Source organism: Hippocampus guttulatus, chromosome 12 (assembly GCF_054856545.1).
Source record: "Hippocampus guttulatus isolate MCC_2025c chromosome 12, RoL_Hgut_1.0, whole genome shotgun sequence".
Taxonomy (NCBI): domain Eukaryota; kingdom Metazoa; phylum Chordata; class Actinopteri; order Syngnathiformes; family Syngnathidae; genus Hippocampus; species Hippocampus guttulatus.
The window spans coordinates 3303113-3329075 of record NC_141272.1 but is presented as its reverse complement, the minus strand read 5'-3'; the positions used below and the strand labels follow the sequence as shown (position 1 = coordinate 3329075).

Sequence of the window (25963 nt, the reverse complement as noted above, 5' to 3'; positions counted from 1 at the left end):
CCAGACACGAATATGGACAATTTAGTCTTGGATGAACATAAGACGCATGTTTATGAAATCTGGAAGTTAGCCAGGGTACCCCAAGAAATCCCACACAAGTACAGGGGAGAACACCCAAACTTCACGCAGGAAGCCCAGAGCTGCGATTCAAGCACGCTGCCGGCTGATAAAGTCATTAACTAGTAAGCAACTTGCAAATCTCATTGGCACACGCACGAGAATCAAGTTTCCCAAGTTTCACTGAACCTCACACCCCAGCAGGGTGCACACATCCAGCCACGGCATCTAAGCACTTCACGAAACTTCACTGTAGTGTACTTTGTATCAAACTACATATGTTATATTAAAAAAAAAAAGACCTTACCCATAACGTACTGTGCGGCCCGAGATCTGCAAGTTGCTTATTGACACATTGCGGTTGTGTCCACTACAGGCACATTGCATCGAAGTAAAGCAAACACATTGAAAAAGATAAATACGCAATAGTTCTTCATTTGATTAAATTACAGATATTAAGGTTGGGGGGGGATGTGTGCACCTCATTCCAGTTCCCAGTGTCCCCACTGGGTCTTGAAACGACAACCCTGTGGTCAATAATAACCAAGTCTGTCCACTTCCTGAGATTCGTATTTCTCGTTGGTCCAACCAACGTGCCGTTTGGCCAATTTGTCTCCAAGTACGAATTGAAATGTTGCCGATGAAGCAAAAAGTCTGGTTCTTCAGGTGTAAACGAGTCACCTGAGAAACCGAGTGGACTAACTAGATTCCGGTTAGACAAAAGTCACCTAGCAGTTGAGTGCTGGTTTAAATGCTGGTTGAATTCCAATTCGAACAAAAAGGTGACAGTCCCTTATTGCCCCGAAGCCTTTTTTTTTTTTAAATATCTTGAGTAACAGCATCTGCATGTTAGTTTCAGTGAATGTTATTCATCGTCTTTGATGACATATTGATAAATTTGACACCGGTTTGTATTCGGACCACGATTCTTACGAATGTTTTTGTGGCAGTCATAAAACTTCCCCTCGGTCCTCCACAAATAACAGTTGGCCCACACTAGTTCTCGGTGGCCCAAAAAGAAGTACATTCAGGTGGTCTCGGCACTGTCCTGGGTTTTCAACTAGTTGAAGTTGGTCTTGTGAAGGCGTTTATTGGGGATTTCGATGGCGCTGACTTGTAACGGCCACGATCCGCCCATGATGCCCGCCTGGAGGGCCACGCCCGTCACCACGGCGAGGTCGGGGTCCACCGAAGTGTTGGGCTCCTTGCCGAAGAACTCGGCGATGAGCCAGCGGATGCGCGGAATCCTGGTGGAGCCGCCCACCAGCACGATCTCATCCACCTCGTCTTTGTCCAGCTGGCCCTCGGTGAGCACCGTCTCCAACGGGGCCAAAATCTTCTGGAAGAGGTCCTCGTTGAGCTCCTCGAAGAGTTGGCGCGTGACCGCCGCCTCGAAGAGCACCCGCTCCGGGGCCGAGTCGTCACGGGTGAGCAGGTGCAGCGGCGACCTGATGGTGGCGCTGTCCTGGAGGGTGAGGTTGATTTTGGCCGCCTCCACGGCCTGCCGTAGACGATGGAGGTCCTCTTTCAGAGTGGGCGCCACGCCAAACTCCTGTCGCACTCGCTCTGTGGCGTACTGGAATAACCTCTGGCTGAAGTCTTGACCGCCGAGCTTGTTGTTCCCTGCAGGAAGACACAGTTGGAGCTGTGTTTTTCCGCTTCGCCTGATGCGGTAAATAGTCGCTGTACTTTATTGCAAATTGCCTGTCCGGTAATTCATAACATTTATTGTTGGGCTTGCCAAAAGGTGAGTTTTAGGACTCTTTCGTCCCTGTGTGATGTCACATCAGGTTGTCCAAGCGTGTTATTTAGGCCGGTCTGCAAGCGGATATGATTGCGTTTATGCCTGATGCATGAGTTTGATGCTTTATGGTCCTTTCCCTTTTAAGTTGTCTGCCACCTCTGTGATTGGCCGGCAACCGGTTCAGGGTGTCCCCCGCCTACTGCCCGAGGACAGCTGGGGTAGGCTCCAGCACACCCCCGCTACCCTTGTGAGGATAATCCGATGCGAAAATGAATGGACTGATGTCAGCCACCATCTTGTGGCATTTATACAGCTCTGTTACAAAATAAAATCTCAGTAATCTGAGTAATTGATGCCCCTTCCGTACAAACGTTTACGTTTGCCTAGAGTTGTCACAAGATGGTGGCAAGCACTACTGAAGACTCCATGAAACTCCTAAACTCACTCCAAGATAGTTCACTGACGCCAAGATAGCACAAATATGTAAGGGGAACACTATGTCCATGTTATGGTGCGATGGTACAAAGCCCCCCTCCCTCCACAATTGGCCAATTCAATCACATTTGCGCCACCTTGATGGGAGTCTGCTTTCCACTTTGTTCCGGTTATTAAGAGTGAAGTGGAGAAGGCGGTTTACCGGCCATGGCTCTGGTGAAGAACATGCCACCCTGTTTGTTGAGCAGAGACACGTCCAGGGTTCCTCCGCCGAGGTCCACCACTAGCACGCTGAAGACGTCCACCTTGTGAAGGCCGTACGCCATGGCCGCCGCCGTGGGCTCATTGATCACACGCAAGATCTCCAAGCCTGTGAGTCAGTTGTGATGGTTAGTCATGTTTGTGAGAATGGCATTGGCCAGTGAAGGTTGCTGCTGTTGTTTTGTTTGGCTGACCGGCGAGGTTGGCGGCTTTGATCGTGTACTCCCGCTGCCTCTCGTCAAACTCTGCGGGCACAGAGATGACGGCTTTGTGAACGAGCGCGCCCAATTGCCGCTCGGCCATCTTCCTCATCTTCAGCAGCAGCCGAGAGCCGATGAACTCGGGAGTCACTGTGAATGTAACGTTGGTGGTGATCACAAACTCGGCGCTCCCGTTGTTGGACATCACCTGGAAAAATGTTGATAATTATGTATTTTAAGTTTACTTCTACTTTCACCGTCTTTATTTACGCAGCAATCTGTACTTCTACCAAGGCAGACTAAGCATCTTTTTATTGACAATTCTATCGGAGTGTCATGACCTTAGTAGTCATGGATCCAGCCCACCTTGAAGGGATAGCGGCTGCTTTCCTGCTCCAGCAAATGTGGAGTAAAGACCTTCCCGATGAACCTCTTTGCATCATAGATAGTGTTGTGGGGGTTGTTGTCAGCCACATCGACCGCATCGTGCCCAGTCAGCACCGTCGTGTTGGTGAAGGAGACGGCGCTCGGGATGCTCCTCCTGCCCTCCTCATCTGCGATCACCTCCACCTCTCCGCTGCCAGGGTGGAAAACGCCCACAGAGCAAAAAGTGGTTCCCAGGTCCAGGCCAATCACTTTGGGCTTGGGTGGAGGCAAGTACTGTTGACCCAAATAACCGGCCAAGAACAGAGCCAGGATCATAGAACCTGTAGTATACATAAACCGCACTGTCAGTACGCTCCCTCCGATTCATTAGTTTCGATTAGATTCGTATACAGACATACATGGACAGCTAGCTAGGTAGGTAGGAAGCTAGATAGATAGATATTTTATTCATCCAAGTCGGTGATTTTTCGACTTACCAATCATTGACATTTCTCCTGCCATCGTCACGTACTTTTGCGAATCTGTCCGCAGTAGAAATAACAAGAAACGGTTGTTAACACCTCTGAATTAGTGCTTGCCGCTCTCTGTTTCCCCAACCCACAATGCGACAGTCACAATTTCTGCGTTAAACACGTCAGCGTTGCAGTTTGGTCGCGGAGCATGCCGGGTAATGTAGTCAGAAAGCCGCACGGTCAACGAGGATAAGAGCAATAACAATCGTCATTTTATACTACATGTCCCATAATGGCATGCGAGTAGCGTCATAAGAGAAAGGACTTGCTGTGTTATCCTGTTTTTCCACGGAGTACGTTTGATATTGGTCAATAATCGTCGTAAATAATACAAAAAAATGCAAGAATAAATTTATTTTTATTAAATTATTACATAAACGTTTATAATTTGAAGTATATCTCTTTTAAAAAGTGTATTATTTAAAATAAAAAAATTTAATTGTCATTTCAAAAAGATATTGTAACGATGGTGAGGCTGTGGGTTTAGTTCCCAGCATGTTTTGTAAATAGTTATAAATAGCGGTGCTCTTTATTTGCTTTGTTGTGTACGTGCGCGCGTGTGCGTGCATACGCGTGTGTGTGCGCGCGTGTGTGCGCGCGCGTGCGTGTTCTTTTTTGATTCGTTAAAATGTTTCTCGTATTTAAATAAAATATTTCATTCAAAATTATTCAACATGTTCTAAATAATCTTTGGAAAATTTCTATCTGTTATTTGTACAATTAAAAAAATATTATTTATTAAAAATGAACATATTGTTACTGTTGTTTGAATTTACATGAAGTGTTTCTAATATTGCAGCAATAATAATAATGAGTAGGACAAAATAAGACAGTAGCAGTGTTTATTCATGGCTATTTACAGAAATATTCACACGAACACACTATTTCTGCTCCCCATTATTCACTCAAGCACATTTCACTCTCTGCACTGTATACGGTACATATATACAGTAGAAGGCAACTTTGAAATTTATACATTATACAAATCTCATGCCGAAAAAATATTCCACTTACTATCACTTTATTCGAAGAAAATAAAGGTCACAAAGGTGGCAACGTGTTGAAAGTATGTAATAAGGGAGTTTCAAATGACATAATGAATAAAGAAGTACAAATACTGAATGATTTTGAATGAAATAAATACGATAAAGTGGTGATTTGTCACAACACAAATTAACCCCATCGAAATCAGAATTACATGTTGATTACTGTTGAAAATGTGACAAAATGCTGGTCAGGAGAGCACCCCGAGTCAACCGTTTGCAAATATCAAGGAGTTCCTAAATCTTTTTTGAAGGACGGTATGCATCTGTCAAAACGAGAACAATGTTAGGAAGCCGCGACGTCTGCGAGCTGCTCTGCGTCATCCTTGCTGTCCGAGCACTCAGACGGGATGAAGCAGCCCGAGTCCCTTGGACAGTCGCTGTCTTCTTCCTGTGGACCACCAGACGATTTGCTCTCATCCACATCCCTCGCATCATCACCTGCAGCAGAAAAGTCCAACTTTGACTCAAAATGATCACCTTGCGCAATTTATTGGACCGACTTGTTTAAGATCACACAGCGTCATTTGGGTGGCATTTTATTTAGTATTTTTAAATCATCTTTTTATTTTTGACAATATCTATAAATTTAATTTCCTGCTCTTAATTGTGAATGCATACTTGATGGTTTTAAATTCTCCTGAAATTAAGTGCTGCTTGACGAGCCTATACAGTATTGTGTTATATGTGACGTCACTGAAGGCCTAAGGTTGAAATGCACGGCCCGCCACTGGCAAAGGTTCTAAACTAATTTGCTGATTATCTCTCATCCAGGTTGCCAAATTATGACACAAATGGAGTCCCATCTAATTAAATGACTGACATGCAACAACAAGCTGCCATCTGTTTCATTACAGGAAACAAAAAAAAACAAAAGAACTATCACCTTTATTTTGCCTCGGGCACATCTGCTTGGGTTCATTGCGGTACAGAAACAAAGGCAGGCTTAATTTAACCTGCCTCTTTTGTTCCGTTTCAAAACGGATGATGGCTATTTTTGCTTTCTGCTTTGAGACAGCAGAGAGGGGAAAAAAAACCAACACCTTCTGGCTTCTTCGGCACTTTCTATTTGACTGGCAGGAAGTCACCAATACAGAGTTCCTGTAAGGCTTAAAACATCTCGGCTTCGATCTGTCGTTTTACATTCGAAGTTGTCAAAAACATTTCCAACGAACTGAGGGGGAGTTTTTATTGGTGTGGGGTTTTTTTTACATCATAAGAACGTGGCACTTAGAGAGGTGTGTAGACTTTCGATATTGACTGGATGTTACTCAAGTCAGGCTACTTTTAAGTGAAGAAAAAAAAAACATCTCACTGCAATAGCATTGCATTTCCATTGCCATGACAACCTGGAATCGCTTCTACCTCTACAGACTGATGGACAGAGATAGATGGCTCAACTTTTGATCCACAATGTCCTTTGTGCTCAGTGTTGGGGAGGGGGGATGGGGGGGGGGGCGGTCGCTGACCTTCTGAGTAGTGACACTGGGAGGCAGCGAGCAGCTTGCGTCTGTGCTCGGGGTCTTTGACGTTGAGCTCGATGAGGTGTTTCTCCTGCAGGTGGATGAGGTCCTCCACCGTCTGGTAACCATTGAGCAGCAGGGCAGACGCGTACTCCTGGAGGAGAGACAAAACTTCCAATTTAAATTCTCAAAAGTCAATCGTGGCACTAAAAAGGGACAAACAATTGGCGGCGTTTCTCTTGATGCAGACATCCTCACCTCTAGATTGAGTCGCTCCAGCAGCTCCAGCAACGTTTTGGGTCGAGGTCTTTTGCATAGCTTCTGTTGTCGTACCTTGGGAGCTTCGTCGTCGTCGTCGTGATGATGACGATCATCATCATCTTTTTCCTCCTTCTCCACCAAAACGTCCACATAGATGAACTTAAAGTTCCCCACCTTGTTGTTGAGCATACCCGTCCAGATGCCCATTGGAGGCTTACTGATAATGTTGATAATGTCACCAGCCTGAAATATTGATGGTAAATAAACATTTGAATCAAACGTAAGTTTTTTTTTTGTTTGTTTGTTTTTTCCAAGTTTCACAATGATACGTGTCTGACCTTAAGTTTGAGGGAGTCTGTGTCATACGGGCTGGGGACAAAGTCCGCGTGGACACGGGCTCTGCCACAGAATTGACCCCGATAGGAACCGTCCTCCTCCAACTTCAAACTGTCCCTCTGACCGGAACCATTGGACTCACTGGTTACACCACCTGAAGCACAATATATAGTAATAATAAAAAAATATATACAGTATAATAATAATATATCCATCCAATCGCAGGGCACACAGAGATGAACAACCATCCGCGCTCACACTCACACCCAGGGACGATTTAGAGTATTCTATCAGCCTACTGCCCCACGACCTCTGGACTGTGAGGTCGACGCGCTAACCACTGTTCCACCGGGCTCCTTATAATAATAATAATTAATTAATTAATAATAAAATTGTATATATATATATATATACACAGAGGGCGGCCCGGTAGTCCAGTGGTTAGCACGTCGGCTTCACATTGCAGAGGTACCGGGTTCGATTCCAGCTCCGGCCTCCCTGTGTGGAGTTTGCATGTTCTCCCCGGGCCCGCGTGGGTTTTCTCCGGGTACTCCGGTTTCCTCCCACATTCCAAAAACATGCATGGCAGGTTGATTGGACGCTCTATATTGTTCCTAGTTGTGAGTGTGGGCGTGGATGGTTGTGCGTCTGTGTGCCCTGCGATTGGCTGGCAACTGATTCAGGGTGTCCCCCGCCTACTGCCCGAAGACGGCTGGGATCGGCTCCAGCACCCCCCACGACCCTTGTGAGGATCAAGCGGTTCGGAAAATGGATGGATGGATGGATATATATACAGTATGTACTGTATATATGTGTGTGTGTGTGTGTGTGTGTCTAAGGAAAAAACAAACAAACCAAAAACTGTTGTGTCATAGGCCGTTAATGTTATTTTGTAGTAAAAGTGAACTGTAATATCAGCGTATGCGTACTTGAGCAACTTTGGCCGCTGTAAAGACTCTCCAAAGAGTTACTGGCCCTTGTGGAGCTTTTTTCAGTCGTCTCCGTCTGTGCGTCGTCGCCCTGTCACACATAAACAATGAAAAAGTCCATTGTGGCACGTGAACCTTCATTTGTGAATAAATTCAGTTCAATGCCCAAATTGTGCTTTTTAGGAAAACGTACCATCTCTTCAGACAATGACTTGATATGTTTTTTGCCCATTTTTCTGCGCATGGTCAGTGAAATGGCCTTCATTTTCTTCCCGATTCCAGCTGACTTGTTTGGCTCCAAGCTCTCACTTTCTTCAGGGAGCTGCAAAAATAAGTTTTGCGCAAATCTGCGTCAATTTGACATACAGACACACATTCATTCCTGTGAAGAAACACACATTTATGCATCGGACAAGAAAGACGTTCGTTCGACTCGTCCAATCTCATCAGCCCCATTATTTCAGAAGGGTTGGATGAAAGGGACATTTCATCACTTGGAATCACTTATTTTCTTACTATTGGTTATGAAAAAAAACATTTATGCCATTATTTCTTTGGAAGTTGATACAAGTTTTGGTTCAGGAGATATCAAGCAAATCCCAGGAAGGAAAATTTACACGTATTCATATAATATACGGTCATAGTAATTTGATATATTTCCAAGAAGCAAAAATAAAGGGGGGGGGGGGGATCAAATTAAATCAGGTTTTTGAGGAAATATACATACTTATAAATGAAATGTATTATTATTATTTAACGAGAGGGAGTGTGTGTGTGTGTGTGTGTGTGTGTGTGTGTGTGTGTGTGTGTGTGTGTGTGTGTGTGTGTGCCTGTGTGCCCAGCCTTGCTGAAAAGTAAAATGTACAAACCACGTCTGTTCCATTCCCCTCATCTTTGGCTGGAGATGGATTAGGTCTGAGACTCTCAAACCTCCCAAAGCTTGTGGAACGCTGTGGAGGACATTTAAAATTATTATTCACATTTGGGTGTGGGGGTGAGTGGAGGTTGGGGGGGCGGGGGGCGGTCATTGTCAAAATAAGTGAGCAAATGAACACAGTTGTTTGGTTACACTATATAATGTTGAGATGTTGCTCATATTTTTCCCCTCACATAGAGCAAATAATGCAACCATGTAATTCGAGTCGGCTCCAAGCGCAGTTCTATCCGGCTTGTTTTGATTTTCAATACATCAGCAGATGTATTGGATGTTCTTCGATTGTGCGGATGTACCAAACGTTGTGGCAGGTGAGTGCATATGATGTAACACATTGTCGTGGCGAGGGTTTAAGCATTATCCAATATGATAAGCAGAGTTAAACCATTACACACTCATGCGAGCTTCCCTTTCCCTTCCTGTTTTTATTTTCTAGCCCCAATTTTTCCATAAATCTAACGCCATTATAATCTGTCCCAAACCCTCCGTCATCTGCACAACAGAGCGGCGAATAATTATATAAACCAAGTAATCCGTGGGAAAATCCTGGGTTAAATATGAGTCGCGTGCTCCTCGATAGTCCTCTGTGGATTGATTTAATGCAGCGACGGGCTAAACAATGTCCTCCGCCGTCCAGAAATATAAACAGGCCAGTTGGAGGCTTTAGTTCTGAAGCCCTCACCCGAATTTTAATCGAATTCGCTGATTTTGTTTCATTAAAAAAATGTGGAAATACAAGAATGTAATTAACTCATTCGGTACCAGCCAATTCTGGATCAAGTCTGAAAAGACGTTTAAAAACGTCTTTGGGAGTGAAGGAGTTAAATGCAAAACATTTTTACCCTTACATTTTCAGTCCTTATCAAAAAAAATTCACTACACTTGACATTCTATTGTATATTATTTTGAGAGTGTCACCTCCTACCTTTGGTTTGTTGCTCTTAGTTTTGTCGGACACATTGGAAGTTGCCCTCTGCAACATTTTCTCTTTTCGGTGCTCAAGTCGAATGTCTTTTTTTTTTTTAATTCCGTTTTGGTCTCCTGACTTTCAAGTGCGGACTGACGCTGGGACTGTGCGTCTTCGTGTCTGACTTCGTTGCAACACACAGGATGTGAAGCAATCGACTTTGTGTCTGTCGTTGCAGAATCGCTTTTGAAAGGGGAAAATTAAGGCTTTGCGGCTCCGCTCGACTAAAACAGTAACACCATATCCAGGAAAAGCAGCATTTAGTTTTGAGGTAATATCAAGCTTGAGGTAAAAGGACATCACAGATGCAGCATTTGAAATTGTTTTGTTTTTCTTTTGTTTTGTGTTGTACCTTTCACATTGCTTATGATAATACAATTTTTCCGCAAAGTACAAATAGAGGAAACGGGCGACAAATGAAGGATGAGAGTGTGGCAATTTGAGAGCCTGATAGAAGTGATCATACAATTGATTGACTGTACCCGTGTACTTCCACAACAGAGACTCTCTACGCTTTACTTTTCCAGCCACAGTGACCTGTGATGACGAACTATATATTATGGAACATGTAAGAAAAGGAAACTCCGGTATTTACAGCTTGAACATCGTGAGGCATTGTGGGAGTCTTCAACATCACATTCCCGTCTAAAGGAGTGACGTAACGTATGTGTCGCGTCACATTTTCAGTGAACGAATGAGTCACGTGTCCATGTCATCACACATTAACAGCAAGGGAGGAAGTAAAGGGTTTTGCTTTCGGCTAGAATTACAGTCAGTATTATGAATTTGTGTCGGGTAAAATCAACAGCACACACTGTGCTGACGACACAGTGTTATCTAGCTTCAATAAACCTATGTCCAAAAGAAGAAAAAAAAAACCATGATGGATTGTGTATTCAAGCTTAAAGAGGAAGTTCTAAAAAATTGAATGACTGCAGGATGTCCCCAAATTTAATAATTATTTTTATAAACAATATTCATTATAAATGTTGAGTTTTGTAATGATCAATATGTCATGTCAAAAAAAAGAGTCCAGAAAGAGTCTTCTGTCACTGTTCAAAATGCAGTTCTAATAAAGTGGCAACACTGGGTGTCGTTGTTAAGATGGGTTGTCATATCCGCTGAATGTAACTAATAAAGTCTTTTGTAATCTAACTTTGTTGTATTTAAAATCAAGGTAACTGTGGCAACATTGATGGTGGCATATGTCACTCCATTAGTTTTCACTTTTTAAAGGGAGTTGATTTTGAATGTGTCCTGCCAGTCGGTTTCAATCATCTCGTCATGAAACAAAAAGAAAAAAATCCCTAACCAATAAACATGATTGCAGTATTCCACCATTTTTTATTACATTTTTTTCATTCAAGGACATTTTATTTCACTATTAAAGTCACAATGGAATCGTTTCCACCCATTCCAGAATTAAAATTTGCATTTGGTTTCATTGGGGTATTTTGTTCTCTTACTCTTATAAAACTACAAGCTCATTTTGCACGTTTGACTCCAAACCGTATGAAAGTAACAAATTGGGAAAAGTTCAGCAGTCCTCGAACTATCCTTTTAATAGCATTGTGGGAACAGGTTGAGGTTACATGATGCCAGAAGATTTGAAGTTTCTTTTCTATTCATTTCTTAATGTTGGGTTTTGCTTTTGAGGAAGTGCTGATGCTTCAAGTGGCAACTTTGTTGTGTCGAAATGAATTCCCGGCTGTCACTTGTTACTTGTTGGATCTTCTCCTTTTCTGGATCGTATGACAGACTTGAGGGCTTTCACGGTGGGGAAAAAAACCACACACACGCACTGGTGTCCCCAGTAAATTACATTGCATAGCAGGAGGATTTCAATCACTCACTTGTTAAAACCATGCGATTTTAAAGACAAAATGGTTGCCTAATCCCTGCCTTTGCAATCAGACGCAAACTCCTGTCAATCCAGATTACGGTTTCGCTTTTCTTTTTTTACACTGAAGCGCAGGGCAGCCGTTCCATTTCCAATTGTTTTGGCTGTTTTTCTATATCGTGTTTTTGAACTCCGTCTTTAAACATGACTTGTGAAGAGCATATCCGAAAGATATTAACCAAGTAAGCACGGGGTCAAAATAAAATGTTTCATATTGTAGTATGTGAGGCAAAATTTTGATTTTTCTTTTTTCGCCTCATCAAAACACACATCTCGCACGTCACCTACCGCGGGGTAGTCAGAGGTCGAGGCAACCGTGTTGCTTCTTACACGGCTCCAGCTAGCTAGCGACAGGCTTCGGCTGCCTTCAAGTGCGGCTAAACGCTTTGTGGAGTCAAAGTCGGCAATTATCGCCTCTAAATTGGGAATGTCTCCATTGTGAGACAAATAAAGGTTTTCTTATTTTATGGCGGTGAGGAAGCCTCACTTCTGACGAGTATATTTTCAGGGATGACAAGGAAAGATAGGGAAGCCATGCTAACAGCTAAACCAACCTAAGATTGACTTGCGCATCATGAAACACCGGAATTAAGTGCTTGGGTGATTGAGTACACGTTTCTTTGCTTAGTGTTTCCTTCTCTTGCATGCCCTTTTGAAAAAAAAGTTTCCAACCATTAAAGGTGAACAACCACCCACGTTGGCACAGTTTCATGCACATATGCCAAAATAGTCTCCGTTTACCCGAAAAGCCCGTTTTCAGATAAAAACGAGTCTTTTGTAAATCTCTCTTAAACTGCATTGCGTTTTCGCTCGAAAAACCAATGACATTATGGCTCCTATAGGGATCTTGTCATCTATGTATGGGATCATTCTAATCAGTGTAAACAATCGCCTCGGAAGTTAAGCTTCAGAATGCGTGGCAAAGAGGACACACAGTTCACGTGCACACTGGGTATGATCATCAAGGGTCTTAAATTCGGAAAGATGTCAAACAAACTCTGAGGTCAGGCAGTCGGTACTGTGACGATGTCGAAGCTGAAACTAAAGTTTGAGTGAAAACGAACGTTGACGTGTTGAATGGATAACCTTTGGCAAGTACTGTACACAAGAAAGTGGCAAAATACTTACAGGTGAAGTTGTCATTTACATTTTTTTTTCTTTGCATTTTAAAGATGACTTGCCTCTCAGAAATCTTTGAGCACGCCCTGGCTTTTTTTTTTAAGTATCTTAATCTATAATAATTTTCTTGAATAATTTCCTTGTGTCTGTCTGTCTTCTACTTGTCATTCAAACAGCCAAGTGGGTGACATTCTTTTGTTTTGTTTTTTAATCGACTGAGCAGTCATGATCGAGCCCGGTGACTTCCGCCTGGCAACAAGTGGCAGCTAATGTGACGTGTTTACGAAAAAGCTCAGATGTATTACTTGTGTTGTTTGCAACTTTGCTGGAGACTTACGTCGGGTTCTGAAAGATCCAAGTCGGTGACGGACACCGCCACATTTGGGAGAATCTGGGCTTTACGATTCATATCCAAGCTGTCACCTTTGCCCTCGTGCTGTTTCATCTCCTTCTGGCGAGGAAGGTTGAAGTCGCTGGAGCACACGCGGTACTCCGTGAGCGGCCTTCGGCAATTGTGCTGGATGTTGCCCCAGGCGACGCTGTTGTCAGCTGGGTTGCTCCAGCGCTGGTTCGGGTTGCGGTTGTGGTAGTGAGTGGGTGTTGCACCACCAGGCAGGCTGATCATATCATTACAGCGGAATGCGTTTGCGTTTTCCTGTGCGGGAAGAGTAGAGCACTTGCCCAGGTAGAGCTTCCTGTCGGACCTGTGGGGCACATCCAGGTGGTGTGGAACATTTGGGGGACTCTTGGCTCCCACTGGGGGGTACACTGAGGACAAGAGAAATATCATGAGCCCCGATACTGCAGGGAAAAGAGGAAGTGTCATGTTTCTGTTTTGTTTGGTCTCCAGCAGGTGGCAGTGGAGGGCTCTCCCTGCCATTCCGCACCTTTCATTCATTAGCCCTGGGATGTTCCCAGTGATTTTTGTTGCACTTTAACAGTCTCGCAACCTTATTTTGTAAATAAACCTTTTTTATACATTATATTATCATTGTCTACGTTTGCAGTTTCCGCTCCTGTTCCGGATGGGTCCGGAACCATAACAAAGCATCTGTTAGCATCTGTCATTTACAGCCTTGCGTTGATAAATATTACAATTTAGAATATGATTACAAATTTGCCTAATCAATGAGTCGAGGTTAATGTCTCCCAGAATGCTTTTGCTGAGGATTCCCCAACCCCATACTTGAAACGGGATCTCGCAGTGTCTGCTTTTGACACTTGAAATAATTAGTCGAGCCATATTGACAACATCGAGGGATATGCAGGATGTGAGGATTTACAGTATAAACGTCAAAAATGTGGTGCTCTGCTGATTGCCATTTAGTTGTAAAGCTGTATTATTACCTGTGCTGTTGGAAGTTTTCTTCGCCGTCTCTTTCCCAGTCTTTCCAGTCTGTTTCTTTCCAGGTTTTTGGTTTCTTTTGTCAGATTGGTTCGACTCTGTTGTTGCTCCTTTGGTGTTGGTGTTCTGAAAAGGAGTGCAGATAGACCCCCCAAATCATTTTTTTGGTTATTTTTTTTTTTTGAGTGGTGGGGGTTCTAATATGGGTGCCGCTTATCCCTGGCTTTGTCTGCTTCTCACTATTATGAGCTTTAAGCAGCAATGGACGCTAGGTGACCTGCCACAAGTGCTCTAAACCTTTTCTCTTGCTCTGCCATGTGGCTCAGAGATTACACCGAGCAGTGGCTCTCTGTATTAAAACCGAATCAGCATTTCTGTTCAATTCTTCTGCCATTTTGCTCACCAGAGACGGACACAAAATACTTGCGGTGATTGTGAAATTTTAATGCATCTTATTCACATATAATCGGATATTGCTTTTGGCCGATTTCAGATAAAAAGTGCACCACATTTTTTTTTGGTACTTTATTAAGGTCATTTGCATTTTAAATATGTATATTGCACACTTAAAAAAAATTAACTAACTCAAGGTATACATGTATCCGAAGGTATGTTTTTAATAAAAAATCTGGTGTTATAAAACTGGTGAGATGACTTGTGGTCCCCAAATTATTGTCACTGTTGGCATTGAGTGCCCCCTGTTGAGTGAAAGTTCTTCATGATTTTATGAAGACTACGTCCACGAGATAAGAAAACCTTCCCAAATGATCTTATGTCCCGTGGGGCCCAACCAATTAATTGGCCATCTTTTAAAATTGGCAAAGACCGGAAGATTTTTCTTTTTCTTTTTTTCTTTTTTTTTGTATCGCCATATATCGGCACCGGCTTAAAAAAAAAAATCCATATCATTTGGGCAACAATGTCCTGTTCCAAGTGTCATACTAATGTGAAACTGACTCTGTTTTAGTGGATTGGAGTGATTTACCTGACTTGGAGAATTTTTGTCCCTTTTTTTGGTCGCACATTGATGAGCGGATTTCCCTCCTTTGTTGTCCACTCTGTGCTTCGTCCTTTTCATCTCTACAAAAAAAAAAAAAAATACAGCATTAATCACCAATTTGGTACTGGACATGACATCCTTCAATCCATTTTTGCTTATCCTTATTAGGGTTGTGGCTGAGCTCAAGTGGAGCCCAGCCAATTGCAGATGAAAATAATCAACATTATATTATTCTAACACAGTACATATTAATGTTGTCTATTTGTATTGATCATCACTGAGCATTGTAAAATTTTGCATCGTTTTGATGAACTGTCTGCGGGAAGTGAAATGGGGAGCACCCTGCTGAGAGCCCAAATGAACATTGGCCTATAGATCAGCTTAAGCGATTTATTTCCTATTTACCTTCATTGTGATGGCCGGTGACGTGGGCTAAGTCTTCTGGGCTCATGGCAGTCTTCCAAAACGCTGCATTTCCGGCAGGGTTATCTGCTGAGCGGGAGTGGGGGTTGGGGAGGGGGTGTCACAAATGTCCAGGATTTTAGTTGAAAAATCAGAGTGCGGTCAAAAGTGGAAAGTCAGTAGAGTCAATCAACACTGCATGCTTGCTTTGGAAAAATATTGTCCAACCTTATAGGCTCCACTCTATATTTTAAAAAGAACAGAAAAGATATTCACCAGAGTACAAATATATCTATTAATTTGACTCACCCAAAGCCTCATTGTCTGATGCGGATTTGGACACTTGCGTTCTGAAAGTACAAAAAATAATAATAATAAATCCTCCATTGCTAGTCTCACTTCATATTTTAGTGTGTAAATACAACCACATATTTATTACGTTGCCTTAAAAAGACCAACAAGGAGGCGCAGGAGTGTTTTTTGAGAAATGAAGCTGTATCCGAGAGTCTAAGTAGTTGGGCTTTCAATCCGCTTAGTTTAACCATCTGAAAGCCATAATCTGTTTGATCTACGGTATACTGTATTCTGCGTTACACTGTCCATGAAAAACGAAAAACTCCTCTTTTGCAATCACAATGACTCTTTCCTATCAAGCTGTCGGCGTGCCTCCTTCAGGCCGTTTGCAGCGAGATGAGAGATGGATGTGGAGATTCTGCATTGATTATCAAGAAAATGCCCGCTGTATATACAGTATTAGCGGCCGGGGGGGTTTACATGCTCATCCCACAGTTATGGACGCATAGGCACAAGCCTGCATGCCAGGCGGGAGTTATTTCGATTCATTTCGAATCCAATTTGGCCCCTCTCGTTCAACAGAAATATGACATAGAAATTTGACAGCAAAATCTGCAATACGTCTTAGTAGCATGTAAGAATAGGAGGCTTACCTTCTTTTCTTTTTCTCAGCTTTGTTGCCTGGCCTCATTGTCATTTCCTGATGTTAAAACATGACATTATTCATGTTACTGAATGTCACAAATTGCAAGGATTCCACAGTATACTAGAGAAGTCATTCAAAGCGTCAATAAAAAAAAAAAAGACCACAAGGAGCCTATCTCGGCCATCTTTGGGCAGTAGGTGGGGGGGACACCCTGAACCGGTTGCCAGCCAATCGCAGGGCACACAGGGATGAACAACCATCCGTGCTCACACTCACACCGAGGGACAATCTCGAGTGTTCAATCAGCCTGCCATGCATGTTTTTTGGAATGTGGGAGGAAACCGGAGTACCCGGAGAAAACCCACCCTGTTTTCTATGCGATTGTTTCATAATCAATTTTGTTTTACACGATTCATTCCGATGATTGGAAGCTTCTTCATCAATTCTTCCAAGAGGTGGTTTGCTCACTTCCCTTTTTTGGAAAACCAAAGCAGAAAACTTTTGTGGGCTCATATACAGAACTTTCCAAATTCCACGGGCGCTTGAATGTCTCTCACCATAGAAGTAGACCTTCCGGAGCCCCTCCACCTTGCGTCATTGTCTAGCAGGAGCGCCGGGCTGCACGAGCGGCTGGAGGAGCGGCTCGGGATGGATTGGGGTGGGCTGGTGCCGGAGGTCTGCACAGCCTCATACAGGTTGTCCATTGAACCCTCCTGGTGCAATTTACACGCGCACACACACACACACACACACACACACTTATGTTAGCCATTTTCTAACAGACTCAATCGTCATTATAAAAGTGAACATATACAAAAACTAAATCTTTAAAAAAGTGGTGTTCATGCCTTTGGAGCCATTTTAATGTTTTTGTTTGTTTGTTTGTTTGGAGGGCGGGGGTTCGCAACCCCACTCTAATTTATGAATGGACTTAATCTCATCTGTGTGCTCAATCCAACCGAGTTGGAGCAGCTTTTCGAGGTTACACATGTGGGGGGAGGGGTAGGCAGAGGAGTCATTTCGAATGATCAAGTAGTCATTTGATGGAGTGGAGCATACGCAGTGGAACCTCAAAGTCCATTCGCTTGTCATCATTCGCTTTGTATAATATAGAGATAGTGTCACAAATGAAGAAGCATTTGACAATTGCTACGTCTCAGGAAACCACAGTACTGTAACATTAGTCATTCTTCGCAGAGGATAAAGAATACATGCCAATAAGTATTGTATTGTGTGACTGGACTCTTATTCTACACTGCAGAACATGAATCCCAGCAATGCCGATGGAAAATCCTTGCAAACATCGTATTTACTTGCTTTTATGAAGGTGTGGGTTGACCTCAAAAGTTGAGTAGTTTGACTTTATTTTATTTGTAATATACAGTCGTTAACATCTCCCACACTTAGTTTGGCACCCTGTAAATGTAGGAAAATGTAGAACAAGTCGTAGGTCAACCAGCGGCACAGAACAGTGTATTTGATGAAGGAGTGCAAGGTCACTGATGTCATCGTAACACAACACCAAGAGTCAAATTATATTGCAGAGGATTGGATACTGTATGGATGTCGGGATATGAATGCTAATGCTGCTCCAAAGCTCTGATGTCGGAATGGATTGAAATGCCTCCGAAGAGCTTTGAGTGTAGATTAAAAACATGTTTGGCTCGTTCACATCCCTTCCAGGAACATAACCAGTTTTCACCCTATCCCGTTTTATGACAAAAGTCCACAATATGTTTCATCGTCACTCTGTGTCTGCTCTCTAAATAACTCATCGTTATACAAGCGGAAAAGGTTTATCAATCCTCATTGTCTGTCTCAATTCATATCCATTCACTGTCTCTTTAAAGCCAGTTTCTAATAATAATAGTGCACATGATGCGGAGTAATACAGAAGACAATCTAGCCAGAGGTTAGAGAGTAATCCTCATTACTGGTGCACAACCCCAACATCTGTGCACAGATGAGACCGGCCGCATGCAACATTATGTACACCTGCACAATAGCGTGCTCGGCGTTTAACCGAAAGGATGGTGGGTTGAGCCCAACCGAGATGGAATACTTTTGCTATTGTGTGACTGTATGGGTTGCCTTATCACAGCGTGGGTCTTTACAAAGACATATTGCTGTCAGAAGACCATTTGTTGATTGAACAACAATGTGTTGTCGTTTACGGTCCACTGCGCGAGATTTCTGTTTAGTCGTTGACACTTCTCTTGCAGGTACTGTAAAGAAGCCACATTAATTTGGACCAAAAAAATTTGGCCAGGGTGGATGGGTCTATAATTACGACATTTGGGGAATAATTGCCCAATTTTAATGCGACACTTCCTGCGCTCAAAAACTATATCACACATACACACACACACACACACAAATGCAGTAATATGTTTCTTACCAACGAGAAGCAAAAGATGTTCATGTTGCGTCCTGATGACAGTGAAGCAGCAGAGCGAGCGTCACAGGCACAGCAACCCAACTCGGTCTGAGTCCAGCCCGGGTGACCGGCTGCTGTCTTGTCAGATTAATACCACAGTGAAATCCCTCCTCTAATCCAATAGAAAAGATTGGACCACCATTACTCTAGCTAGCAGATGAGGCACAATTTGACAACACACCCACCCACCGCTCATGCAACTGAATTTTCTCTGCTTACGCCCCCCCCCCCCCCCCCCAAAAAAAAGCTCTTTCTCGTGCTCTTTTTCACCAAAAGGCTAGTCAGTTAGGATCCAAGTAAGTCACTCTTGGACCAATACGTTCTTCATCAAACAGCCACTTGTTAATTTTTTTAACACTTCAAATTACTTGGGGGTGTTCATTTCTAACTACAATGCATGCTTGATGTTATTGTACTCATTCTGCAGAAAATACATGAAAAAATAAGTGGGCAGCATATGTTTAATAATTAATATTTAAATACTAAAATTAAATAAGATGTCAAATATCTAAAGAAGCAAAACAGTTCTTAATACATTAAACGATTTCAATATTCGTAACTATTATGTATGTATATTACTATATGGTATGCATTGTAAATGGATTAATCTCTTCTCAATGTTCACATTAAATTACATTTTTATTAGATGACATGTGCAAATTGTTTGATAATGCTAAATATTTATTTTTGCACTCTAATGACAATGCTAGATTATAACAGTGCATCGACAAACACTGTTTATTATTAAATATTTCTGTTTATTTTATTATGTGTTGGCGCATTCTATCTTCAGTGCGAGCAGACGGTGTGTTCCAAGACTAGATTGTGGAGGAAAAACATGATGCCAGTCAAAGACTGTGCACTTCTTGGAGTATTGTTCCAGTTTTGTTTTTAGGTAGACCTCTCGAAGATGACGACACATTTCCAGAAATCAGAAAATGGTGGATGTATTTTTGTCCATCGGAGGGCATCTCCCCACTTGTACTAATAAGAAGCACTCTTCACATGTGGAGGAGCAAAGCTTCCTCCGCCACAGCTGGCCATTAATCCATCCACCCTTCACCTCTCCAGTCTGAGCTGATCTAATGAGGAGAAGAAGCAGCTGGACAGATTAACACATGTAACCCATATTTGCATCCCCCCCCCCCACACACACACACACACACGGATGTGATGATGTGACACATTGACATGAAATGTAAATCCACTCTGCATATTAAAATCAACACTGAGGTCAGTTAGTATGTCATCTGAGGACATTTATGGGCAATGAATAGATCTTGCCCATGAGAGTGACACGATTACTATGGAAGTGTCCTGAGTAAACTTCTGAATTAAATAAATCCTTTGCATAGACATATTACATTGCGGTTGTTACTTCACACTGACGTTAATCCTGTGTTGGTATCTTGGTATACAATACCGTACCTGCTTGGCATAAATTGCACCTGCTTCTCCTCACGCCCAAAGTCAGCTGGGATAGATTTCAGTTTCACAAGCGCGATACAGTACACTGAAAACGTTATTCTGTTTGTGACCAACAGGTGGCACTGGAGGGCTGATCATCTTAACATAAAAGGAGTTACAGTATTTACCCCACTTTATGTGTGACTCATATGCTAATATTTCACTACATGACAGTTTTATTAGTAAATGTTTGACTGTGTTTTATTAGGAGAAATAATGAATACTTCTTGATATTAATTAAAAAAAAAATCACGTTCGTCATACATTCAAAATGGTACAAAATCAAAATTAAAGTACTATGATGCCAGACCGGTTTTCTCGTGGCTGGCTCCAGCTGCTGACTCCCTGCGGACAACAATTAGATGTTAGGCCAGCACCCAGTGGTCGTAAGTGGACATGAAAGTATTAGCAGCACGTACTGGGAACCTTCAAACTTTCTCTCGCGATAAGCGGTGCCATTCTTCATGATGTAGAGTAGGATCATGTCGCACAAGAACACTCCCTGTTCAATCAAAATTAACATTGTGTCATGCATCGGAAAAAAAATTAATGAGAAAAAAAATGATAATAAAAGATAGCGGCTACTTACCGCGCCCATTAAAGCTAACCCTGAACCGAGACTGATGGCTGTAGGGACGATATTGAACATTCCAGCCTAAGAACAATGGAAGAATATATTAATTCACTCTTTTTTTTTACAATTACACCTTTTTATTACATTCAGATTGGTTTAGTTCTATTTGTCAAATGAGCGGTGTTATTTATTCACTTGTAAGGTCTATTCAGAAGAACGACATGTTACAGTATTTTCCTTTTTGAATAAGTAACTTGTAAAACTACTTCAGTATTGAAATTAAACAAAATGTTAAACATGTGAAAATGTAACGAGCAGAATAACCTGCTTACCAAGAAATATTAATATCAAAACGATGTATTTGGAATGTGAAAATATTCATCTGAATTTATGAAAGTCACTGCTTTTTGGGAGACGGTTTAAGCATTCAAAAACAAAAACCAATTGACTTTTGTTAACAGGTTACACAAAGTTGTATTTTCTTTGTGAAACACACTTCAAACAAACCTCATTTGTTTAATTAACTTGATGCGTGGTTTTTTAAAATACTTTTTTTGTGATTGTAATGAATATCATAGTGCCAAACAGGACAACAACTTCAGCATGGGGAAGATCATACATAGAAGTCATGCATAGCCATTTCATGCATGCATGTGTGACACCAACACATTTTGCTTACCCTCCCATTCACCATGATGTTAAATCGAATTCCATAGACTTTGTATAGCGATCGATAACTCACACCTGCTGAGTTTTTATAATAGCGAGTGTGTCTGTTTGAAAGTAGGAATCATACAATTAGCAAACATTGAAATGCACGAGGATCACTTTCTCTTGAAATGCAAATAACCTAAAGTTGAATCCCATTGCAATGTTCTTGTTGGAGGCGGCGATGTCCTGGCGGCTAAATTGGTACTGCGGGTGACACTCGGAGTAACCCTTGTCAAGGTCACAGTCCCACTGGATCTGGATGCCGATGGAGCCACCCTTGTGCAAAACAATACGTCGGATTTATTGGCCGACCTGATAATATGACCTATGAAGGATGATAACACGAACAAATGTTGCCATGTCAGTGAAACTGTATCCTGCTCGCGCGGTGATGTCTCCCAGGCGAAAGATGGGGCAGTAAGGATGGAGCTTTTCATCATATCTGCATTTCAGGTAGGACACATCAGATGTCTCCAGAATGTTGGACCTCAAGAGCACAAAGACAGCACAGTGGTTCCGTGTTGTTCACTTTTGGATGCTTTTGTGTTCATTGCGGCTGGTGAACTTACTTTGAAAATTTGAATTTGGGAAATTGGATGAAATTCTTGATGTAGATGGTGAAGTTTTCGGCGTTCGTCAGCAGCGACCTGTTTCAATAACAACGTCACCGCCATCCAAACGGTGCTCAATTTTTGGTTTATCTTCGTTTGAATGCGTGAAGGACGTTCCATCCAATGGCGCTAACTGAAACTAAACCAACAAAACATGGCTCCTTACTGTCGTTGATACTTCCTTTCAACAGGACACCAGCCAAAGATTTCACAGGTTCCAGTTGAGTTTTCATCCCTGCGTAAGCATCGTCCACTCATGATTCCTTTGACCCCAAAAAACAGAAAAATTCAACTTGCTACGGTGCTACTACCTCCAAAGGCCAGCGAACTCTGAGTTTGTACAATTCAAATAACTTTTCATACAACTTCTCATTACTGGAGTTGATGTGTATTTTCTTGAATGAACTGTATGCTACTTCTACAATAATTTGCTTGGTGACTAATAATGAGTGTTGAACCATAACACTAAGGAATGTCCTACCATGGCCAGACACCACAAGCTTTTCCTCTTCGCAATCCTTGTCTTCCTGACAGAGTCCATCCAGCACCTTGGGGCTCTAGGGGAACAAACACTAAGACTCATTAAACCACTTCAGTTAATAAGAAGCCCTCCACTTCACTCATTGGACTTTGTCGCTTTTGTTCTCATTTTAATGTAGAGAAAAACAAGATGTTATAAATGTGAACGCTGAACACACATTCTTTATGGATGGTTTACGTCCATCCATCCATCCATCCATTTTCCGAACCGCTTGATCCTCACTAGGGTCGCGGGGGGTGCTGGAGCCTATCCCAGCTGTCTTCGGGCAGTAGGCGGGGGACACCCTGAATCGGTTGCCAGCCAATCGCAGGGCACACAGAGACGAACAACCATCCACGCCCACACTCACACCTAGGGACAATTTAGAGCATCCAATCAGCCTGCCATGCATGTTTTTTGGAATGTGGGAGGAAACCGGAGCACCCGGAGAAAACCCACGCAGGCCCGGGGAGAACATGCAAACTCCACACAGGGAGGCCGCAGCTGGAATCGAACCCGGTACCTCTGCACTGTGAAGCCGACTTGCTAACCACTGGACTACCGGGCCGCCCGGTTTACGTCCAGTATTATGTTAAGGCAATACTGTGCATGATAAATTCAAGTCTGGGTTGCAAAATGTGATTCTTGATCCAAACTTCCAAACAATTCAAAGAAACTTTGGAGCGCCGGCGTGACTTTGCCCTGGCAAATGTGCCACACCACTTTGTGTAAAAGCAATTTGATTTATAAGGACAGACCTAAGTAAGCAGACGCAAATGTACACAAGAGCAGTGACTGTGTGGCGCTGGTACATGTTGGTTGTTTTTCTTGGCTGCTGCCAGGGTGACGGCAGCGGGTGCGCATACCAAGAACCTTTTACAAATATGTAGCTCAACATTAAACCAATGGAACTAAGGGTGAGCAACATTAAGAGTAAGGTTTTTTTTCCATTTTCTTTTTTTTTTTTTTATAAGGACTAAAATTATGCAACAAAAGGATTCTTAACTCATTCACTCCCAAAGACGTTTTTAAACGTCTTTTCAGACTTGGTCTAGAATTGGCTGGAACTGAATGAGTTAATAGGCGGCCCGGTAGTCGAGTGGTTAGCACGTCGGCTCCACAGTGCAGAGGTTCCGGGTTCGATTCCAGCTCCGGCCTCCCTGTGTGGAGTTTGCATGTTCTCCCCGGGCCTGCGTGGGTTTTCTCCGGGTGCTCCGGTTTCCTCCCACATTCCAAAAACATGCATGTCAGGCTGATTGGACGCTCTAAATTGTCCCTAGGTGTGAGTGTGGGCGTGGATGGTTGTTCGTCTCTGTGTGCCCTGCGATTGGCTGGCAACTGATTCAGGGTGTCCCCCGCCTACTGCCCGGAGATGGCTGGGATAGGCTCCAGCACCCCCCGCGACCCTAGTGAGGATCGAGCGGTTCGGAAAATGGATGGATGGATGGATGAATGAGTTAATTATCAAATGCTCTGTTGGATGGATGAAGGAACAAAGCAAGCCTTATTTGGCCCATGGACCAGACTTTGAGTGTCCAGCGAGTGTATATGGCAGCATCACACTCAAGGCCGTCCAGAATAGTTTCCACAGGGTCAGACGTCAAGAGAGCAAATAAAGCAGATTGAAAGTAAACACTCTTGAAACAGCTCGGCACGTGCGCCAGCTGTAAAGAGTTATGGAGAAGGTACACGGTGACTTCTTGCTATCTTGACTTTCATTGGCTGAATGAAGTCAATGGATGCACGAAAATCAGGAAAGACATACATTCCATTGATTCGCTCTACCGCTTATCATCATTGTGTTCCTTACCTGCCCCACAGTTTTTTTCCCCACTGTCCAAGTCAAGGAAAAAAAAAAGTGAACTATTCATACCTCAGCACAGTATCCCAGCTTCTGATTGGGGGTCTCGAGGAAATTAGTGACAACAAAAAGAACAGCTTCACCCTGCGTGCAGAGAGCAATTTAGGTCATCAAAACAAGGATGTTTAACAAGGACGTCCCTGTTAGCTTCGGGCCTAAACTGTCGGCAAACTGTTATTTATGATCACCTTAATTCCTCCTGCCTGAATGTGCATGTGTTTTCACCTGTGGTGGGATGACATAGTCTTCTGGCCCCCAGATCAGCACACCCGACTCGGTGGTGTTGGTCACTGAGACCCCCTTCAGTTTAGTGATCACTGTGCTCTGGATGGCCTCGTCTTTCTCCTGGTAGCCCTTCTTGCTTAAGAAAACCCACCTGGGGTAGAGGAGAAAAATTCAAATGCTGTAATTGCATTTGAATTGAACTCCAGCAACTCCCCGCGACCCTGTTCATGATAAGCGGCATTGAAATGGTTGGGTGGGTGGACAAGATAGCCATACAGATGTATACTGCTTGTCCTCATTAGGGTTGCAGGCGAAGTGGAGTCTATCCTGGTTGAGAGAGGCAGGGTACACGTTGGCCAATCAGAGGGCACCGAGAGGCAAGCATTCACACCTTTTTTGTTTCAGGTTTTCAATGTACAGTATATCACATGCATGCCTTTTGGAATGTGGGAGAAAACCGGCTTATGCAAACTCCATGAAGGAGAGTCGCACACAGATATCTGTCTCTAAATGAGAAAACATGTTTATAATTAAGTGGGGGACAGTCAGAACGTGAGGGCGGCCCACATGCGGCCCCCGAGCCGCCAGTTGCATATAGGGTTTAGCCATAAGGAATCAGAACGTTATGACCCACCCGTATGAGACAGACATGCAATACCAGACAAAACTAGACAAGTGTCTCACTTACCCTATAATGTAACCGATGATCAATAACTGGATGAGTCTGTACAAAATCCCAACTTTTTTATTTTTGGCCACTATGTATTTTTCCGTTTTGTAGTCCAGAAAAGATAAAAGTCGTCCTTTACACCCACTCGCGGCCATCCTGCGAACGTTCGGTCAGACGTCGTCACGTAATGTGTCGGAGCGTCTCAGAAGTTAACCCCCCCTGCCTCATCTCTCTGCGCCCTCGGCTTTGAAGAGCCAGCCGTTCACACTCGTGGCCATCCTTCCTTCCCATCCACTACCTGCCATCTACTGTCTTGTGCTTTTGTGCTATATAATATTTTGGAGGGGAGGAGAGATGCGGGGTATCTTTATTATTATTACATAATTTCCTCGCCGGGAAATCAAGGAATGTCTTCACGAACTCAGTAGATATCACCTTGTGTTAGATCAAGTTATTTCGAATAAATACATTTCTGACAAAACAAATCAAGAGATCTATATAGAATATATATGCGTGTAATCATGTAAATTAAATTATGTTTTTCCATTTACGGTCTGTGTCCCCATGCGGGTTGCCATTGTCGAGAGACGTCAGAAGCCGGTCGGTGAGCTGGCTCTGTTTCCGGTTGGGGACGGGGTTGGTCACGTGTCTA

The 25963-nt window shown here is 43.0% G+C and overlaps 3 protein-coding genes across 4 annotated transcripts; all 3 read right to left on the bottom strand.

The window, feature by feature from the left end:
* Nucleotides 1–32: 32 nt before the first annotated feature.
* Nucleotides 33–3701, bottom strand: hspa13 (heat shock protein family A (Hsp70) member 13). The gene is made up of 5 exons (XM_086126173.1): nt 3561–3701; nt 3064–3404; nt 2692–2905; nt 2439–2606; nt 33–1680 (listed from the first exon to the last, which is right to left on the bottom strand). The coding sequence occupies exons 1-5, from the start codon at nt 3583–3585 to the stop codon at nt 1118–1120; spliced, it is 1311 nt and encodes a 436-aa protein (XP_085982299.1). The 5' UTR covers nt 3586–3701; the 3' UTR covers nt 33–1117.
* A 720-nt stretch (nt 3702–4421) lies between these two features.
* On the bottom strand, nt 4422–18719 carry samsn1a (SAM domain, SH3 domain and nuclear localisation signals 1a). Of its 2 annotated transcripts, none has more exons than XM_086126050.1 (15): nt 18634–18719; nt 16793–16948; nt 16243–16289; nt 15605–15645; nt 15299–15385; nt 14879–14973; nt 13896–14019; nt 12886–13316; nt 8498–8578; nt 7822–7950; nt 7629–7719; nt 6702–6853; nt 6361–6606; nt 6109–6256; nt 4422–5080 (listed from the first exon to the last, which is right to left on the bottom strand). In XM_086126050.1, the coding sequence occupies exons 1-15, from the start codon at nt 18655–18657 to the stop codon at nt 4926–4928; spliced, it is 2007 nt and encodes a 668-aa protein (XP_085982176.1). In that variant the 5' UTR covers nt 18658–18719; the 3' UTR covers nt 4422–4925. The 2 variants fall into 2 exon arrangements, with proteins under 2 accessions (XP_085982176.1, XP_085982177.1); XM_086126051.1 differs by having other exon boundaries at nt 15299–15382.
* A 1633-nt stretch (nt 18720–20352) lies between these two features.
* Nucleotides 20353–25768, bottom strand: LOC147196968 (P2X purinoceptor 5-like). The gene is made up of 12 exons (XM_086125884.1): nt 25330–25768; nt 24642–24792; nt 24429–24500; nt 22517–22592; nt 22202–22298; nt 21994–22071; nt 21773–21911; nt 21564–21700; nt 21393–21486; nt 20729–20794; nt 20559–20641; nt 20353–20484 (listed from the first exon to the last, which is right to left on the bottom strand). The coding sequence occupies exons 1-12, from the start codon at nt 25464–25466 to the stop codon at nt 20436–20438; spliced, it is 1179 nt and encodes a 392-aa protein (XP_085982010.1). The 5' UTR covers nt 25467–25768; the 3' UTR covers nt 20353–20435.
* Nucleotides 25769–25963: the final 195 nt, after the last annotated feature.

Bases quoted from the DNA above. Each gene is read 5' to 3' on its own strand.
- LOC147196968 (XM_086125884.1), bottom strand. From the start codon at position 25,466: ATGGCCGCGAGTGGGTGTAAAGGACGACTTTTATCTTTTCTGGACTAC. The intron at 21,912-21,993 runs GTAAGTTCACCA...TGTGCTCTTGAG, and splicing joins CCCAAATTCAAATTTTCAAA to GTCCAACATTCTGGAGACAT. The intron at 20,795-21,392 runs GTAAGCAAAATG...CATTGTTCTTAG, and splicing joins ACATCATGGTGAATGGGAGG to GCTGGAATGTTCAATATCGT.
- samsn1a (XM_086126050.1), bottom strand. From the start codon at position 18,657: ATGAACATCTTTTGCTTCTCGTTG. The intron at 14,020-14,878 runs GTAAATCACTCC...ACTCCTTTTCAG, and splicing joins ACAAAAATTCTCCAAGTCAG to AACACCAACACCAAAGGAGC. The intron at 7,951-8,497 runs GTTTGTACATTT...TTATTTTTGCAG, and splicing joins AGGGGAATGGAACAGACGTG to CTCCCTGAAGAAAGTGAGAG.
- hspa13 (XM_086126173.1), bottom strand. From the start codon at position 3,585: ATGGCAGGAGAAATGTCAATGATTG. The intron at 3,405-3,560 runs GTAAGTCGAAAA...TGTATACTACAG, and splicing joins AGGAGAAATGTCAATGATTG to GTTCTATGATCCTGGCTCTG. The intron at 1,681-2,438 runs GTAAACCGCCTT...GTCTTCCTGCAG, and splicing joins CTTCACCAGAGCCATGGCCG to GGAACAACAAGCTCGGCGGT.